The 20,172-nt window shown below is 39.8% G+C and overlaps 2 protein-coding genes across 2 annotated transcripts in view; one reads left to right on the top strand and one right to left on the bottom strand.

Annotated features, from left to right (window-relative positions):
* The first annotated feature begins 3,386 nt into the window (after positions 1-3,386).
* On the top strand, positions 3,387-16,709 carry hdc (histidine decarboxylase). Its single transcript, XM_034195041.1, has 12 exons — positions 3,387-3,414; positions 3,550-3,722; positions 3,803-3,916; positions 4,025-4,147; positions 4,231-4,368; positions 4,449-4,592; positions 8,375-8,441; positions 8,532-8,694; positions 8,819-8,909; positions 9,002-9,100; positions 9,225-9,326; positions 15,731-16,709. The coding sequence occupies exons 1-12, from the start codon at positions 3,387-3,389 to the stop codon at positions 16,493-16,495; spliced, it is 2,007 nt and encodes a 668-aa protein (XP_034050932.1). The 3' UTR covers positions 16,496-16,709.
* A 779-nt stretch (positions 16,710-17,488) lies between these two features.
* Positions 17,489-20,172, bottom strand: part of LOC117531833 (very long-chain acyl-CoA synthetase-like) — a 113,177-nt gene continuing 110,493 nt past the window's right edge. Inside the window, exons 9-10 of the mRNA XM_034195017.1 lie at positions 17,770-17,900; positions 17,489-17,691 (exon numbers count right to left, since the gene is read on the bottom strand). Of these exons, the coding sequence (XP_034050908.1) occupies positions 17,518-17,691; positions 17,770-17,900 (305 nt within the window). The 3' untranslated portion in view covers positions 17,489-17,517. The remainder of the gene's footprint in view (positions 17,692-17,769; positions 17,901-20,172) is intronic.

Here is a 20,172-nt window from a genome sequence, read left to right as displayed (position 1 = left end):
GGAGCTTCTCCTTCCTGTTGCAAATACTGTAAAGGTGCAAATATTCACGTGGGATTTATTATGCGAATTTCGTGAGTTAAACAAGGTCGCCAAATTAAATACCGCTTTTTTAATACATAACGTACATATACGTACATATTCATAATGTAAACGCGAATATTAATACCGCTAAATACACGGTCTGTTAGAAAACTATCCGACCTTTTTATTTTTTGCAAAAACTATATGGATTTGAATCATGTGTGCTTGCATCAGCCAAGCTTGAACCTTTGTGTGCATGCGTGAGTTTTTTCACACCTGGCGGTTGCGTCATTCGCAACCGACAGGCAGGTATAAAGTTTGCATTAATGTTATCTTGGTTCTTCCTGGGTGGTTCTTATGGCAACTGATCCAATCCCAAGCAAGGACTATTTGTATATAAAAATGTATTTCCTAAAATGATACATTTTGGGTTTCAAATGAAATTTATGTAGCTTTTTACCCCTTGAAATCCTCAAAAAGCTTCTGCTTCGGGGGGCTTCGCCCCCCTGAGCCCTCCACGAGGGCGTTGCTGCTCAACCCCACCGGGGGCCCTACGGCCCACTGACCCCCAACTCAAGGATTTGAACCCCCCCTTTCACATTCCTATATACGGCCCTGCAGGTTACGATAGATTATTCATTCATTCATTCATCTTCTACTGCTTAATCCAGCTATGGGTTGCGGGCGGCTGGAGCCTATCCCAGCAGTCATAGGGCGTAAGGCGGGGTACACCCAGGACAGGATGCCAGTCTGTGGCAGTACGATAGATTAATACAACCAAATTCCAATAAAGTTGGGATGTTGTGTAAAATGTAAATAAAAACAGAATACAATGATTTTCAAATCCTCTTCAACCTATATTCAATTGAATACACCACAAAGACAAGATATTTAATGTTCAAACTGATAGACTTTATTGTTTTTGTGCAAATATATGCTCATTTTGAAATGGATGCCTGCAAAACGTTTCAAAAAAGCTCGGACAGTGGTATGTTTACCACTGTGTTACATCACCTTTCCTTCTAACAACACTTAAGTGTTTGAGAACTGAGGACACAAATTGTTGAAGCTTTGTAGGTGGAATTCTTGCTTGATGTACGACTTCAGTTGTTCAATAGTTTGGGGTCTCTGTTGTCGTATTTTGCGCTTCATAATGTGCCACACGTTTTCAATGGGTGGCAGGTCTGGACTGCAGGCAGGCCAGTCTAGTACCCGCACTCTTACGAAGCCACGCTGTTGTAGTGCCGCGTTCAAAAAACTCTGTTATAATTGTGTTTAGAAACCAGTCACCATTTGTTTACATCTGTGTAGTTAATTAATAAAATATTCTCTTCAGACGATTGCGCGCGCACGTAAAAAAAAAAAAAGAAAAGGAAAAAGCTCCGCTCCCTGCTGCTGCAAGTAGGGCTGCTGTTCGTTCCAAAAACTCTGTCATGAATGTGAAATAAAGGACAAAAGAGACATAAGTCCTGCTCACAGGCTGCTACCAGATAGAGGACATGTTCACATCTTCAGTCAAACTCCAGACATCTCCACGTCACTACATATTCAGTCCCTGATTGGTCATCGCGGCGCGACGAGATGAAAAAGTTCAGATTTTTGAACTTGGGGAGGAGGGCAACGCGACGTGATGCGACGCAATATCGCGCCACAAACGCGCAAAATGCTCAAAATCACTTCACTCGCATCGCTTCACTCGCGTCCATCGTGTCGCGCTGCGCGGTTTGGCACCAAAACGCGTCCTTACATAGGGATTACATGGCAACCTGTGGCTGCAGTCACTCGCGTCGTGCCCAGTGTGAACGCAGCAACGTGCAGAATGTGGCTTGACATTGTCTTGCTGAAATAAGCAGGGACGTCCCTGAAAAAGATGTTGCTTGGATGGCAGCATGTGTTGCTCCAAAACCTGGATGTACCTTTCAGCATTGATAGCATTGATGGTGCCATCACAGATGTGGAACTTGCCCATGACATGGGCATTAACACAACCCCATACCATCACAAATGCTGGCTTTTGAACTTTGCGCTGGTAACAATCTAGATGATCTTTTTCCTCTTTTGTCTGGAGGACATAACCTCCATGATTTCCAAAAACAATTTGAAACGTGGACTCATCAGACCACAGAACACTTTTCCACTTTGCGTCTGTCCATTTCAAATGAGCTCAGGCCCAGTGAAGGCGGCGGCATTTCTGGATGTTGTTGATGTTTGGCTTTCACTTTGCATGGTAGAGTTTTAACTTGCACTTGCAGATGTAGCGACGAACTGTGTTAACTGACAATGGTTTTCTGAAGTGTTCCCGAGCCCACACGGTAAGATCCTTTACACAATGATGTCGGTTTTTAATGCAGTGCTGCCTGAGGGATCGAAGGTCACGGGCATTCAATGTTGGTTTTCGGTCTTGCTGCTTATGTGTAGAAAGTTCTCCAGATTCTCTGAATCTTCTGATTATATTATGGACTGTAGATGATGGAATCCCTAAATTCCTTACAACTGAACATTGAGAAACATTGTTCTTAAGCTGTTGGACTATTTTTTCATGCAATTGTTCACAAAGTGGTGATCCTCACCCCATGCTCCTTTTATACCCAATTATGACACTCACCTGTTTCCAATTAACCTGTTCACCTGTGGAATGTTCCAAACAGGTGTTCTTTGTGCATTCATCAACTTTTCCAGTCTTTTTTGCCCCATCCCAGCTTTTTTGAAACATGTTGCAGGCATCCATTTCAAAATCAGCAGATATTTGCACAAAAACAAAATCAGTTTGAACATTAAATATCTTGTCTTTGTGGTGTATTCAATTGAATATAGGTTGAAGAGAATTTGCAAATCATTGTGTTCTGTTTTTATGTACATTTTACACAACGTCCCAACTTCATTGGAAATGGGTTTGTAGATTAAAACACATTCTGCAGTTCAACACATTTTCAGACTAATTCACATAGGACAATAGTGGTGTAAACAGTTAATGTGCTTCATTTGAAACAGAATAAGCCTTTTACTTTTACTATAGTTTTTTACAGAATTATTCTGGCAGACACAGCTGCCAGTGTTTTTTCTGTTAAAACAATGGAAATTTTGGATTTCCATTTTTTTTCTTCACTGTTTAAACAACATAATGAATAACTTAATATTACCGCTGGAAGCTAAATATGATCATCAGATATGAAATGACTGGGTGATGCAAGCAATGATGTCAAACAGATGGAAAGAGCACAAGGAGAGCGTTTCTTTGATGGATCAAATGCGTCACGGTATCAGGGCGTGTTTGTCACAGCAGGGTTTATATTGTCCTGTATTCAGTGCTGCTCACTACAGACTGCATCACTGCAACCACCTGATACACACAACCCATCTCCAACATGCAGGCTGATGAATACAACCGCAGAGGTAACTGTGACTATGTTTCATAAATAAATGTTATATTCTACTGTGACTTATTTTTGTTTTTTCAGAAGAATGTGACCACCACCTCAAACAAAAATGACAAATTCAAGCAGTTGAGATGTGTGTGTTTCTGATCAGGGAAAGAACTGATCGACTATATCACACACTACCTGAGCACTATCAGGGAGAGGAGGGTGATTCCTGATGTGAAGCCAGGATACATGAAGGATGTTATCCCTGACTCAGCACCAGTGGAACCAGAGGAGTGGGAGAGCATTTTTAATGACATCGAGAAAGTCATCATGCCTGGGGTGAGTTCCTTGATTGAGCTTTAATCATTCTACACAACAGAAGTTAAAGCAGAAAGTGATTAGTGATTTCTTCTCCTCAGGTGGTTCACTGGCAGAGCCCTCATATGCACGCCTACTATCCCTGTTTGACCTCATGGCCCTCCATACTCGGGGATATGCTCGCTGATGCCATCAACTGTCTTGGATTCACCTGGGTAAAGGAACCAACACTTTGCTCTCCTATAACAGAAATGCAACATTGCACCATTCCTGTAAGCACTGTGTAAAAGCAGAAGGTTGAATGTGATGTTGGTATTGGGTAGGCGTCCAGTCCTGCTTGCACCGAGTTGGAAATGTGTATGATGGACTGGCTGTGTAAAGCTCTGGGCCTTCCAACCTTCTTCCTGCACCATCATCCTGACAGCCGAGGTGGAGGCATACTCCAGGTTTGCTCCTCCTCAAATCACAGCTGACATTACACTGTGCAAGTGGGCTGTCCTTACTGATCTCTATCTGACATGTCTCTTAGAATACAGTCAGTGAGAGTACGTTGGTGGCTCTGCTGGCAGCCAGGAAAGACAAAATTCTGCAGCTGCGAACAGAACTCAACCAGGATCTGGATGATTCCATCCTCAATTCCAGACTGGTGGCCTATGCTTCAGATCAGGTCAGTTTCCTGCATTTGAATTACGGCTCCATGAATCTGATGGTGAAAAGTGAGTCACTGATGTGCTGATATGATTACAGGCACATTCATCAGTTGAGAAAGCAGGGCTGATCTCTCTTGTGAAGATCAGGTTTCTTCCAACTGATGAACAGTTTTCTCTGAGAGGAGACACTTTGAAACAAACCATACAAGAAGACAGGAGGAGGGGACTGGTCCCCTTCATGGTAAGTACCTAGAATTGAAGGACTGATGAGTCATGGTGGAGTGTACGTGGTGGACTGTACAATTATATGTGATGTACATGACATATAATTTACCGGTGGCACAGTGGCTTAGTGGTTAGCAAAGAAGGTCGTGGGATCATTCCCCACTTGGTCCTTTCTGTGTGGAGTTTGCATGTTCTCTCTGTGTTTGTGTGGGTTCCCTCTGGGTGCTCCTGCTTCCTCATACAGGCTAGGTGAACTGGTGATTCTAAATTGACTGTAGATCTGAGCGCAAGTGTGAATGTTCTTGTTTTCCCATATATGGCTCTGTGATAGAGTGACGTTCTGTCCAGGGTGTACCTCATGACATGGCCTATGACTACTGACATAGGCTCCAGCCTCCCTGACCTTTGATTAAAGTAAGTAGGCATAGAAAATGAATGAATATATTTTACTTCTCTAACTTTTTACAAATTCACAATGTCGGCCTTCATGACAATTTCCTTCCTTACATCTAAAGATCTAAAATACAGTATACACCTAAAAAGATATTAGTGTCGGGGTTCTTCCCAGACAATGGAATAACAGCGCTGCACCATTTTACTGGCATCTTGCACCGCTATACTGTGGCATCATCTCTCGATGTTTTAGTGCAAGACTAGTGAGAATCTGACTGCGCGCAAACCCATTTTTGCAGGAAACTTCAGCTCTTTATTGTATCCTGTTTACATCCAGAGAACACAAACCATGTCAAAACACAAGCGTTACATGAAGCCCAGTGATCAGAGAACGATCTCTGCGTTTTTTTTATTTTTTTGTTTTGGCAGTAACCACAGCCCATGCGGGGGTGCTGCGATCGCCGGTCCATCTGGGGAGGGGGCACGCCGGCGCCGAGTGTCACAGAGGTTGAGGCCAGTGCACAGCCGACTCGATCGACGCTGTCTGCCGCGGGACTGATCAGATCGCAGGCTAACAACAATGCTGCAGTGAACAGGGAGGATTTAATGAAGACAATGGCTTAACGGGAATCAAAATTCTTCAGGTATGGAGACACACTTCCATTCTTCTGTTTTAAAGGATATGTCACACCGAAATCATAACATTTCCGAGTGTTTCTGACAGCGTTTCTTCAAGAAAAACATCCCAGCGTGCGCTCGACTGGAATGTAGTCACTAACGTTAAGAATGGACCGGCAGATTGATCGTTTAACGTTTCCATAATTGTGATGTTATGCCATGATGACTCGCTTTTAAGTGATAGCTGTTAATTTTGATGCAGTCATGGTAAAAACAGCAGCCATTTTCCACTGTAAGAAAACTTAGTGCGTGTACACGTCCATTTATCATGACCGCAGCCTGTTAGAAACAGTTTGTTACATGCTCAGCTTTGTACACGCGTATTGTCATCAGTATAACTGTGAAAAATCAGAGAAACACGTGTGCTCAGACAGATCAGCCTGAAAAACAGCTGAGAGGTCCGTGTGTATGGTGTGCAAGTGCAGTGTGCATGGTGCGTGTTGCTCCATTACAGAACAGACTCACATCAAGACAGACTCCTTCAAATAAAAATAAAGCCTACCAGCTCCACTGAGAAGAACAAAATACAAAATAAAAAAACTAGATTATCCTAGATTATCCTAGATTAAACATGTAAAGTCCACTCCACCAAAGGAGTCCCCATGCACGTGATTGCCAGGAGCTTTGTGAGGAGCTCCTCACAAAGTTCTGTCACATTTCTGGCACTTTAGTTTCCATTCCATTTTTTCCTTTCTTCTTACAAGAAGGAAGGCATAAGTACTTTTTAGTCTGTGTATATTGGTTTCTGTGTCAAATTCAGTTATTTCTTATCTTGCAAGTTCGTCATTAGCACTTCCTTTTTTTTTTAGGAGGAGGAAAGCGGGATCATTATTTTTTGTTGTTGTTTTTTTTATTTAATTTTATTTTTTTTTTACAATATAGAGGGGTGTCACAATTTGAATCACAAAGACAAGGTGACATTTTCACACTTTGAAGTGAATGCCCCCAGCCTGGTGATATTGTGACTTGGTTATTCAAAATTTTCTAATTAAAAATTATGCAGGGGAAATGTGTACAAAAGTGTGGAACCTCACACATTTTCAATGGTTTATTTGTACATTCTTTTTTCTTTAAAATTAGTTTATTGCACATTTGTGACATGTATACAGTGTGTCAATAAAAGACAAACATTTTACATTCATTTCATGAATCAACAATTCAGCACAGAGTCAGACCAGAATCAGTATTAAAAGATTTTAATTTTTGTTTTAAGACTTCAGGACACAAGGTTGGATAGAACCCCTAGTGGGAGTGTTGCATGCCGCTTTGGGTGATATTTGCCAACAGCACCACTATATTAAAATTTTCTGGGGAGAACCCTGAGTGTTCTCAGTCCATGCCAATACAGTCTTATTTACTGCTCAAGCTACATTTTTGCACTACAGTGATGTAGATCAAAACATGGACTGTTTTTCATAAAAATAAACCAAATTTAACCAGAGGTAACCAATTTTTTCTTCCCAATGCAAGAAATACTTGCAGTCAGTGGTGGTTACAGTTCCACTAATCTGCTAATTAGCGAAGCTAACTTTTTTGTTAGCGGATTAGCTTTTCAGCTAACTTCAAAAACCATCAGCGGACTAGTTAGCTTCTGTTAAATTTAGTTCCGCTAATTTAGTCTGGTAACTTTTTTTTTTACACAGTAAGGGTGAAAAACATTTAGAAACCCTAAAATCATGCATATTGGCTCCTGTCTGCTACGTATTTTGCAGCAGTTAGGTAGCTAAGAGGAGCTGAGGTCAACTCTACCCCACCAGAAGGAGCCTGACTGCCAGGCTGCTACAAAAAGTAACTTCTCTTCACAGCATACAGTGGTCCAGCCGTGAGGCCGAAGCAAGTTTGACTTATGGTTTTGATTTATAAACCAAATTAATCCAGATAGTTTAACTATATTAATGTCAAGTCTGTCATTTGTACAAAGTGTTAATATAACACATTTCTTTTAATTTTAAAATAATGCACTATTTCTGAAGTTTTTAACATTAACACACAGATGCCAAAATGCATTATGGGTAAACCGAACCTCCGATCACTGATTGGTTGATTCATTATATGTAAAAACCAACACGCAAGTTAACGTGAGCATTGGTTTTTACACATAAATGTGTATTTGTAAAATATTTATTTTTTCATTTGTTAAAAAAAAGCCATTTGCAAAACTGAAAACTTTCTTTGTTAAGTTGTAATTCCGCAACAACCGTGTGAGATAACCAGGCATCATTCACACTACCATCAAGTAGATGGCAGTGTTCTATGTATTTTGACCCAGCTCAACTTGCACATCCACTTCGGATCTGCTGTGGCGACCCAAAGTGCAAAACAAGGGAGCAGCCAAAAAAGACTTACCGAACACTTTAATAGTAGAGAAGCTTGAATCTTCGACTGGACTGGGTTGCTTGACGTGAGGACGTTTCGCTTCAAATCACAGAAGCTTCTTCAGGTAAAATTCTTGCTCTGGTAGTCTGCCTTCCGTCTTGATGAATAACAGAAGAATAACAGAAGCCAAAAAGCTGGAGTTTTAAACCTAACCTGACCCCTCCTACTGAGAGGCAGACTGCTATAGGCTAGTGACTAAACAATTGCTCTAAGTAGTACCTATTGTGCTCTAGTTAGCACCCTCCTAATGACAGGGAAGCTGTTCCTCCTAACAATGTGACTGACGTCTGCTAACTTGTTTGGGTTTACAGTGTGTTTAATTTGATCTAATGTTTGATTTGTTGTGTTCAGCTGTGTGCCACTTTAGGAACTACAGGAGTATGTGCCTTTGACAAACTTTCTGAACTGGGACCCGTGTGTAAGTCTTCATGAATACTAGAAAAATGATAAATAAATAAAAAATGTCCAAATGCTTGGAAAGCTACAGTGGTTGCTTATATTTTAACAGGTGCAGAAGAGGGCCTCTGGCTCCACGTCGATGCCGCGTATGCGGGCTCAGCCTACTTCTGTCCTGAGCTACGTTGGTCTTTACACGGCATTGGATTTGCACAGTCTTTTGTCTTTAACCCTTCCAAATGGATGATGGTCCATTTTGACTGCACAGCTTTCTGGTGAGTTAAAGTATTGTTTAAAAAAAGTTTTTTAAAAAAGCAATAAAACTGTGAAAATTTTAATTAAAAAAAATCATGAAGGCTGCCTGCTGACTGGTAACATGGCTTAATTTTGTCGCCTCAGGGTAAAGGACAAATATAAACTTCAGCAGGCCTTTAGTGTTGATCCCGTGTACCTCAGACATGAAAATACAGAGGTTGCCACTGACTTTATGGTATAATCACTTCATATGCTTGCAATTAAGATTTCAGCTATCACAGAATATCATTTTTCAAGTTACAATACAACAATATCAATGTTTTTCAGCACTGGCAAATTCCTCTCAGCCGACGGTTCCGTTCTCTCAAGCTCTGGTTCGTCATGCGCTCATTCGGATTGAAAAACCTCCAGGCTCACATCAGACATGTAACTTAGAAATATCATGAAATGCAAGATTTACTCTGAACAATTCTGTCAATGCTTGAACCAATGTCAGCACATCAATGTCAGTGTCAGGGAGCTTGTTTTGTTTTTTCCTGGTCAATTTCAGGGTGTTGAGATGGCAAGGCTCTTAGAGTCTCAGATAAGGAAGGACCCAAACTTTGAGGTTGCTGCTGAGAGGCACCTGGGTCTGGTGGTCTTCTGTTTGAAAGTAGGTATTACTCAGTTTATATAGTCAGGTCCTTAAGTATTTGGGGAGTGACATAGTTTTTGTAATTTTTGATGCTTTACGTCACCATAATTGAGCTGAAATGAAACAATCAAGATGTATTTGTAGTGTAAAAGCTCTGCTTATATTATTGTAGACATTTTTGTCCATATTCCATCGGGTTTGTGATCCCATAAGTAAGTGGGCAAAATAAATAGGAATTATAATAAATGGGAATTTCATACATAAAAACAAATCAAATCTAGGCTCAGTTGTCACTTCAAACTGTACCTGAATCAAATCAAATCAGTTTTATTTATATAGCGCCAAATCACAACAAACAGTTGCCCCAAGGCGCTTTATATTGTAAGGCAAGGCCATACAATAATTACGGAAAAACCCCAACGGTCAAAACGACCCCCTGTGAGCAAGCACTTGGCGACAGTGAGAAGGAAAAACTCCCTTTTAACAGGAAGAAACCTCAAGCAGAACCAGGCTCAGGGAGGGGCAGTCCTCTGCTGGGACTGGTTGGGGCTGAGGGGAGAGAACCAGGAAAAAGACATGCTGTGGAGGGGAGCAGAGATCAATCACTAATGATTAAATGCAGAGTGGTGCATGTGCTGAAATGTCACATCATGTTTTTGACAAAATCCCTCACTGGACCACTCCACTATGAAGCTGTATAAGAGGTGATGCAACAGGCAGAAGTTGCACTCTGCACAATTTCTACAATCACAGCCACAGGAATCTGTAACTCCTTCAGAGTTGTCATGGGCACCTTGATGGCTTCCCTAACTGACTACTCCAGACAGATTTACCATGCAGTACCATACTGTGTGTATTTCTTAATGATTGATTTATTTTTGTGATAGTGGGTTTGGTTTGTGAAGCACTTTCTTTTTGTTATAGTGTTGTATGAATAAAATTATTATTATTATTATTATTGCTATTATTATTAAATAAAGTCCAAAACAGTTCCTAAGAAATATTCATGTATCCATCCACTGACGTATCTTTAAAAAAGGAAGAAGAAAGAAAAAAAAATAAATAAACACTTGGCTGGAAAATGATTTGCAAGAAAATTAATCCTTATCAATCAATCAATCAATTTTTTTTATATAGCGCCAAATCACAACAAACAGTTGCCCCAAGGCGCTTTATATTGTAAGGCAAGGCCATACAATAATTATGTAAAACCCCAACGGTCAAAACGACCCCCTGTGAGCAAGCACTTGGCTACAGTGGGAAGGAAAAACTCCCTTTTAACAGGAAGAAACCTCCAGCAGAACCAGGCTCAGGGAGGGGCAGTCTTCTGCTGGGACTGGTTGGGGCTGAGGGAGAGAACCAGGAAAAAGACATGCTGTGGAGGGGAGCAGAGATCGATCACTAATGATTAAATGCAGAGTGGTGCATACAGAGCAAAAAGAGAAAGAAACAGTGCATCATGGGAACCCCCCAGCAGTCTACGTCTATAGCAGCATAACTAAGGGATGGTTCAGGGTCACCTGATCCAGCCCTAACTATAAGCTTTAGCAAAAAGGAAAGTTTTAAGCCTAATCTTAAAAGTAGAGAGGGTGTCTGTCTCCCTGATCTGAATTGGGAGCTGGTTCCACAGGAGAGGAGCCTGAAAGCTGAAGGCTCTGCCTCCCATTCTACTCTTACAAACCCTAGGAACTACAAGTAAGCCTGCAGTCTGAGAGCGAAGCGCTCTATTGGGGTGATATGGTACTACGAGGTCCCTAAGATAAGATGGGACCTGATTATTCAAAACCTTATAAGTAAGAAGAAGAATTTTAAATTCTATTCTAGAATTAACAGGAAGCCAATGAAGAGAGGCCAATATAGGTGAGATATGCTCTCTCCTTCTAGTCCCCGTCAGTACTCTAGCTGCAGCATTTTGAATTAACTGAAGGCTTTTTAGGGAACTTTTAGGACAACCTGATAATAATGAATTACAATAGTCCAGCCTAGAGGAAATAAATGCATGAATTAGTTTTTCAGCATCACTCTGAGACAAGACCTTTCTGATTTTAGAGATATTGCGTAAATGCAAAAAAGCAGTCCTACATATTTGTTTAATATGCGCTTTGAATGACATATCCTGATCAAAAATGACTCCAAGATTTCTCACAGTATTACTAGAGGTCAGGGTAATGCCATCCAGAGTAAGGATCTGGTTAGACACCATGTTTCTAAGATTTGTGGGGCCAAGTACAATAACTTCAGTTTTATCTGAGTTTAAAAGCAGGAAATTAGAGGTCATCCATGTCTTTATGTCTGTAAGACAATCCTGCAGTTTAGCTAATTGGTGTGTGTCCTCTGGCTTCATGGATAGATAAAGCTGGGTATCATCTGCGTAACAATGAAAATTTAAGCAATACCGTCTAATAATACTGCCTAAGGGAAGCATATATAAAGTGAATAAAATTGGTCCTAGCACAGAACCTTGTGGAACTCCATAATTAACTTTAGTCTGTGAAGAAGATTCCCCATTTACATGAACAAATTGTAATCTATTAGACAAATATGATTCAAACCACCGCAGCGCAGTGCCTTTAATACCTATGGCATGCTCTAATCTCTGTAATAAAATTTTATGGTCAACAGTATCAAAAGCAGCACTGAGGTCTAACAGAACAAGCACAGAGATGAGTCCACTGTCCAAGGCCATAAGAAGATCATTTGTAACCTTCACTAATGCTGTTTCTGTACTATGATGAATTCTAAAACCTGACTGAAACTCTTCAAATAGACCATTCCTCTGCAGATGATCAGTTAGCTGTTTTACAACTACCCTTTCAAGAATTTTTGAGAGAAAAGGAAGGTTGGAGATTGGCCTATAATTAGCTAAGATAGCTGGGTCAAGTGATGGCTTTTTAAGTAATGGTTTAATTACTGCCACCTTAAAAGCCTGTGGTACATAGCCAACTAACAAAGATAGATTGATCATATTTAAGATCGAAGCATTAAATAATGGTAGGGCTTCCTTGAGCAGCCTGGTAGGAATGGGGTCTAATAAACATGTTGATGGTTTGGATGAAGTAACTAATGAAAATAACTCAGACAGAACAATCGGAGAGAAAGAGTCTAACCAAATACCGGCATCACTGAAAGCAGCCAAAGATAACGATACGTCTTTGGGATGGTTATGAGTAATTTTTTCTCTAATAGTTAAAATTTTGTTAGCAAAGAAAGTCATGAAGTCATTACTAGTTAAAGTTAATGGAATACTCAGCTCAATAGAGCTCTGACTCTTTGTCAGCCTGGCTACAGTGCTGAAAAGAAACCTGGGGTTGTTCTTATTTTCTTCAATTAGTGATGAGTAGAAAGATGTCCTAGCTTTACGGAGGGCTTTTTTATAGAGCAACAGACTCTTTTTCCAGGCTAAGTGAAGATCTTCTAAATTAGTGAGACGCCATTTCCTCTCCAACTTACGGGTTATCTGCTTTAAGCTACGAGTTTGTGAGTTATACCACGGAGTCAGGCACTTCTGATTTAAAGCTCTCTTTTTCAGAGGAGCTACAGCATCCAAAGTTGTCTTCAATGAGGATGTAAAACTATTGACGAGATACTCTATCTCCCTTACAGAGTTTAGGTAGCTACTCTGCACTGTGTTGTTATATGGCATTAGAGAACATAAAGAAGGAATCATATCCTTAAACCTAGTTACAGCGCTTTCTGAAAGACTTCTAGTGTAATGAAACTTATTCCCTACTGCTGGGTAGTCCATCAGAGTAAATGTAAATGTTATTAAGAAATGATCAGACAGAAGGGAGTTTTCAGGGAATACTGTTAAGTCTTCTATTTCCATACCATAAGTCAGAACAAGATCTAAGATATGATTCAAGTGGTGGGTGGACTCATTTACTTTTTGAGCAAAGCCAATAGAGTCTAATAATAGATTAAATGCAGTGTTGAGGCTGTCATTCTCAGCATCTGTGTGGATGTTAAAATCGCCCACTATAATTATCTTATCTGAGCTAAGCACTAAGTCAGACAAAAGGTCTGAAAATTCACAGAGAAACTCACAGTAACGACCAGGTGGACGATAGATAATAACAAATAAAACTGGTTTTTGGGACTTCCAATTTGGATGGACAAGACTAAGAGACAAGCTTTCAAATGAATTAAAGCTCTGTCTGGGTTTTTGATTAATTAATAAGCTGGAATGGAAGATTGCTGCTAATCCTCCGCCCCGGCCCGTGCTACGAGCATTCTGACAGTTAGTGTGACTCGGGGGTGTTGACTCATTTAAACTAACATATTCATCCTGCTGTAACCAGGTTTCTGTTAGGCAGAATAAATCAATATGTTGATCAATTATTATATCATTTACCAACAGGGACTTAGAAGAGAGAGACCTAATGTTTAATAGACCACATTTAACTGTTTTAGTCTGTGGTGCAGTTGAAGGTGCTATATTATTTTTTTTTTTGGAATTTTTATGATTAAATAGATTTTTGCTGGTTATTGGTGGTCTGGGAGCAGGCACCGTCTCTACGGGGATGGGGTAATGAGGGGATGGCAGGGGGAGAGAAGCTGCAGAGAGGTGTGTAAGACTACAACAGTATATTTACAGTGCATCTGTAAAGTATTCAGTGCTTCCCTTTTCTCACATTTTGTTATGTTACAGCTTTATTCAAAAACAGAGTGAATTAATTTTCCCCTCAAAATTCTACTCACAACACCCCATAATGACAACATGAAAGTAAGTCCCTTTGGCTCCTCCCTTGTTTGCACTCTGGGTCACCACAGCAAATCCAAGGTGGATCTGCATGTTGAATTGGCACAGGTTTTATGCCGGATGCCCTGCCTGATGCAACTCCACATTACATGGAGAAATGTGGCAGGGATGGGATTTGAACCCGGAGCCTTCTGAACTGAAACCAAGTGCATTAACCACTTGGCCACCACTCCTGCAATGACAACATGAAAAAAGTTTCTTTTTTTGCAAAAGTATTAAAAATAGAAACTAAGAAATCACATGTACATTCAAGTCTTCTTGAATATGCTGCCACAAGCTTGGCGCACCTATCTTTGGCCAGTGTTTCCCATTCCTCTTTGGAGCACCTTTCAAGCTTCATCATGTTGGATGGGGTGCTTCGGTGCACAGCTATTTTCAGATCTTTCCATGGATGTTCATTTGGATTCAGTTCACATGTACATAAGCATTCACACCTTTCACTCAAGACTTTGTTGATGCACTTTTGGCAGCAATTACAGCCTCAAGTCTTCTTGAATATGGTGCCACAAACTTGGAGCACCTATCTTTGGCCAGTTTTGCCCATTCCTCTTTGGAGCACCTTTCAAGCTTCATCATGTTGGATGGGCTGCTTCGGTGCACAGCTATTTTCAGATCTTTCCATGGATGTTCATTTGGATTCAGTTGTAGGCTATGGCTGGGCCACTCAAGGACATTCACAGAGTTGTCTTGAAGCTACTCCTTTGATACCTTGGCTGTGTGCTTAGTGTCATTGTCCTGCTGAACAATGAACCTGGATGAACCTCTGGAGCAGGTTTTCATCCAGGATGTCTCGGTACATTGCTGCATTCATCTTTCCCACAATCCTGACTAGTCTCCCAGTTCCTGCTGCTGAAAAACACCCCCTCAGCATGATGCTGCCACCACCATGCTTCACTGTAGGGATGGTGCCTGGTTTCCTTCAAACATGACACCTGATATTTAAGCCAAAAAGTTAAATCTTTGTCTCATCAGACCAGAGAATTTTGTTTCTCATGGCGGGCTGCCATGTGGCTTGTTGTTGCTTTTTAATAAATTAGCAGAAATCTCAAAAATCTTTTTTTACATTGTCATTATAGGGTATTGTGTGTAGGATTTTGAGGAAATAAAAAACAATTTCATCCATTTTGGAATAAGGCTGTAACATAATAAAATGTTGGGAAAGTGAAGCACTGTGAATACTTTGCGGATGCACTCTTTTGTTAAAGCCTTTGAACCAAACCTAAAAGTCTACAGTACAAGCACATCATGACTGTTTTGTTTCAAGTCCATTGTGGTGATCCACAGAGGGGAAAATTTTATGAACTTGTGTCACTGTCAAATTACTTTGGACGTGACTGTAAATATTGCATAATTATATGTGGTTTCTTTGAAAAAAAATGCACAGTTCTGTTTTAAATTTAGCTTTTATCTATGTTAATTGACATGCTGTTCACTGGTAATCTGTACAAGCATACAAGTCATCAATTCAGTTCATTTATATCTCATCAAATTACAACATAAGTCATCTCATAGTGTGATACATCATTCAGAGGTTTGTAATCAATCACAGGCTACAGCTAAAAATGCTATTTAGCTTAGAAGTAGTTTGTAATTTTTAAGGCTACACAATGAATAATAAGAAAAGCTGAAAAATCCTCCTTCTGCAATCACTTTTTTATTCCAGGGGGGAAATGCTTTAACCCAGGAGCTTTTGAGGAGACTGACGAGGTCTGGCACCATGTACCTCATCCCTGCAGATATTCACACTAAACGCATCATCCGATTTACAGTGACCTCACAGCTCACTACGGCAGATGACATCCTGAAGGACTGGAGCATTATCTCCAAAACGGCATCCGATCTCATGGCTGAGAATCCAGCAATGAATAACTCTAAACTTCTAAAACCAGGGGAAGATGAGGTGATAGAAGAAGAAAACCAAGACGACTCAGACGCTGGTCCGGACAAGAAAGAAGATGCTGCCGTTAGCCTGAAAAAGGCTGAAGTGGATCTGTGGATTGACAAGGTGTGGAATCTATCAAGGAGACCAATGCGCTCTCTTAGCTGTAACAGTGAGCCGCTGCCTTACTGTGGGCCGCTGTCAGGATACAACTTAGAAATCAGCCCAAATCCAGAGGATCCAGCAGATCTCCTGTCTGCCCCCTCAGCGTCTGACCACGTGGACAAAATCACGATGTCATCAAACCTTATGGGTAAAGAGGTCCTCAAAAAGCTGACGAAGTTCTACAGTGTTCCCAGTTTCTGCAACCAGTGGGTGCAGTGCGGCTGTCACCAGTTTTGTCGTCCAGTGAAAGTCTCGCAGGGAACTCAAAAACAGTTCTCCTCCACCTGCAGACAAACAAACTGTACACCGTCGTCTCCCGTCACAAATACAGCTCCAACTCCTACCTCATGGGATGCGACCGCAGTGCACAAGATTCTGGAATGAAAGCTGTTTAGCTGTTGACATGTCAACTTACTTTCTGGTGTGTTAGACTTGTTCCTACTAAGCTGGAGTAAGCAGCTTTTGGTAAATTGAAGAAAACTCTCCAACAGTGTTGCCACAGTTATTTGAAAAGTTACTTTATTAGTTACTTTATACAGTTACTTCATTAGCAGCTTTATGCAGTTACTTTATTAGTAGCTGCCAACAACATGCAACTAATAAGTAATGTAACTAATAAGGTAACTAGTAATCTAACTTGGTTACTCTTAAGACTGAGTAATCAGCAAAGTAACTAAACAGAAAAGTAACTAATACTTACCTTCTGAGTACTCAATCTTTAAAATAACCAAGTTAGATTCCTAGTTACTTTATTATATAGTAATATATTACATAGTTACATTCAGCAGCTGCTGACAAGTTGTCCGCAGCTGCTAATGAAATAACTGCACTGAAAAAAGAGAATGTGTGAACCAACTTAAAAACTTGTTTGAACCAACTTAAAAACTTAAATTAAGTTGTTTGAACTTAAGTTTGTAAGTTAGAGTTGATTTAACTTTCAATCTTAAGTTCAAACAACTTAATTAATTCTAACTTAATTCATTCAGGTTTTTTACAAATTGTAACACTTTTTTAAGTTGGTTCAAACATTCTCTTTTTCAGTGTGTATAAAGTAATTGTAAAATGTAACTGTAAAAATTAAATAATAAAGTAACTTTTCAAAGTAACTGTGGCAACACTGCTCTCCAATGAGAAACCACAAAGATTCATTTCTGCATTGAGGATTATGAGCTGTGACACTCGTATACAAGCATAGTTTTTGGAACTTGATAATCACAGAATCTATCAAACTGAATTATTTCACTTCACAGATATTCTTTAAAAAGGTAAAAAATAATTCAGCCAAATTTCATGCAACATAAATGCTCAAAATGCTGTTTTGGTAGTTATCACTTCAAATTGTTTCATCTAATATTGACAATCAAATACACTGCTTGGAATGTTGCAACAATAAACCCAGCATTAATTCAGAGCCGGAGCATTCCATCCTGGATAGAGTCAAATATCTGCTGAGTCATGGGTATGTAGCCCTGGTTGTCCTGTAGGTAGAACAACGGGTCGGTGACGACCGCTGGGTTGAAGCCGTCCTCTGCGAGCTTGAGCTTCGTTTGTTTAAATGTGCCGGTCACTGCCAGTACATCCTGTCACAGAGAGATTTATAAAAGAAAAATGTCATTTTATGTGTAAAAGTATCATACCCTCAGCAGAACCTAGTTTACCTGTATGCGAATGAATCGTGGTCTCGCGTAGCTGGGTAGGTATGTTTTAACGTGCTCGTACGTAACTTTTCTGTCAAATTCCATGTTTTCTTTCAGCTTCAGTGCTGCCATTCCGATTCTTCCCTCGTGTCCTAATTAATCAAAGCCAAAGTAAAATGAACACAGGAATGAATTTATACCGTAAACATGTTTCCCTTGTTGACAAAATAAATACATAATAAATGAAGAGTGTTTTTGAATTCATTGTGATTTTTCCATTTTTATTACAGAATTATAAAGGTGCCATTTTACTTGTAAACATTTATGTAAGATTTACAACTGGAGACAACATTTTTGCAATGTTGCAATAAATATTTTACATTATTGACAATGTAATATAACCAAACAAGAATATTTACTCATTTAAAAGAGTCCTAATACAGTTGTGCTCAAAAGTTTACATACTCTGGCAGAATTTGTGATTTTTTGGGGGGGCATTTTTCAAAGAATATGAATGTTAACACAAAAACTTTTTTCACTCATGGTTAGTGGTTGGGTGAAGCCATTTATTGTCAAACAACTGTGTTTCCTGTTTTTAAATCAGAATGACAACAGTAACTACCCAAATGGCCCTGATCAGAAATTTACATACAGCTGTTCTTTGGCAAAGTGTTCTGTTTCAGAGCCAGCCTCAAGCGGCCAGTCAAGGTACTGCACTTGCTTGTCTGTACCATATAAATTCCCGCTCATGAATAAAACTCATTAAATAATTACAAGGGCACATCTCAGAGTGCATATTTCTGTCATGTCTCAATTTGTTGAATTCAGAGCCACATTTAGTGAAAATTGATTTTGATAGTCACTAACATTTCTAAGGAGCTCACAAACAAACCAGTCATAACATTTCCTCCTTTTCAGAGATAATCAGGTGACAAAGAGGGAGAGTTTTTGTTTACTTATTTATTTATTTTTGTTAAATACCAAACCTCCCTTTTAGCATTTTAACAATGTACATCTTATCAGCAAAACCATAAACATGAAGGTGGAGTTCAGCTGCTGCTATAAAGAAAGAAAGAAAAAAAAAAAATATATATATATATATTTCCATGGCAACAGTGTTTCTCTCACCTACTGTTCCTGTTACAGTTGAAAATAGATGCAGTGATAGTATACACACACACACACATATACACTGCTCCTATGGATACTGTTCACGTCATCGCATGCGTGCGTGGCAACAGCGGTGGAAGCTGCTTCATTTACATGTCAGCATTTTTTTTAAACTATAGCAGTGTGTGATGACACATTTACACTTGAAATGCAGCGAAACAGTAATTAACAAACAGTTGTGTCAAACGTTTACATACCCTGGCAGAACTTTTGTTTTTTTGGCCATTTTTCAGAGAATATGAATGATAACACAAAAACTTTTTTTCCACTCATTGTTAGTGGTTGGGTGAAGCCATTTATTGTCAAATAACTGTTTCCTCTTTTTAAATCATAATGACAAGAGAAAATACCCAAATGACCCTGATCAAAAGTTTACATACCCGTTATTACTACCATGTGTTGCCCCCTTTAACATCAACGACAGCTTGGAGTCTTGTGTGGTAGTTTGTGGATGAGGCTCTCTGATGGTGAAGCTGCCACTGAATATGTGTTGGACTTTATTTACATCAATTATAAAGAAATATAAACAGTATGACACTCTATGGTTATCAATGGTAACCAAAAAAATCAAATATTCTGCCAGGGTATGTAAACGTCTGAGCACATGTTTGAGGAAACTCATATCAGCGACTGCAGCAGTCTGGCTTCAGACCCAAGACGTCAACCATTGATCACATTCTTGCTCAGTAAATACTCACTGAATGCAACTGTGAATATCAGCAGTGCTTTTTTGCAGCCTGCATTGATTTTTTTGTAGGGTCTGATTTAGTGTTGATTCAGATGAGTTTATTCAATGTGTCTCTACAAGTAGGATGCTATATATGAACTTCCATTGCATATGTCACTTATGTCTAAGCCATTCCATGCTGACATTTTGCTTTTACTGAGAGAATTTCTTTATGCAGTCACAGAATTGTGGGAATTTTCTGATGTATAAAACCCTGACCATATAAACTGTAAAATGTAGATCCAATCAATGTGGCTCAAGATGACACCTTTTAATTAAATGATAAAAATTACCTGGCACCTTCACACCATAGACGTTAACCTCTTCAATGCAGTCCACCATGACCAAGACATCAGCTACCTCTGTGGTTGCCACATTTTCACCTTTCCACCTGTATTTGATGACAATACAAATAATCTGCATGCAGGCTGAGATCGTTAGGTCTAACCAATAGGGATGGGACGACTAGTCGTAATAGTCGACTATGACTACCTGAAATCCAACTAGTCGAGTATTTTTATTAGTCG

Source organism: Thalassophryne amazonica, chromosome 2 (assembly GCF_902500255.1).
Source record: "Thalassophryne amazonica chromosome 2, fThaAma1.1, whole genome shotgun sequence".
In the NCBI taxonomy this organism is placed as follows: Eukaryota; Metazoa; Chordata; class Actinopteri; order Batrachoidiformes; family Batrachoididae; genus Thalassophryne; species Thalassophryne amazonica.
Note: the sequence above shows the minus strand (reverse complement) of the source record. Positions and strands in the feature narration are given on the sequence as shown.

What these genes read in the sequence shown, in the direction of transcription:
- hdc (XM_034195041.1), top strand. Translation starts at nt 3,387, where the DNA reads ATGCAGGCTGATGAATACAACCGCAGAG. An exon ending in ACTGTCTTGGATTCACCTGG is followed by an intron (nt 3,917 to 4,024) that starts GTAAAGGAACCA and finishes GGTATTGGGTAG; the next exon opens with GCGTCCAGTCCTGCTTGCAC. An exon ending in TTCTGAACTGGGACCCGTGT is followed by an intron (nt 8,442 to 8,531) that starts GTAAGTCTTCAT and finishes ATATTTTAACAG; the next exon opens with GTGCAGAAGAGGGCCTCTGG.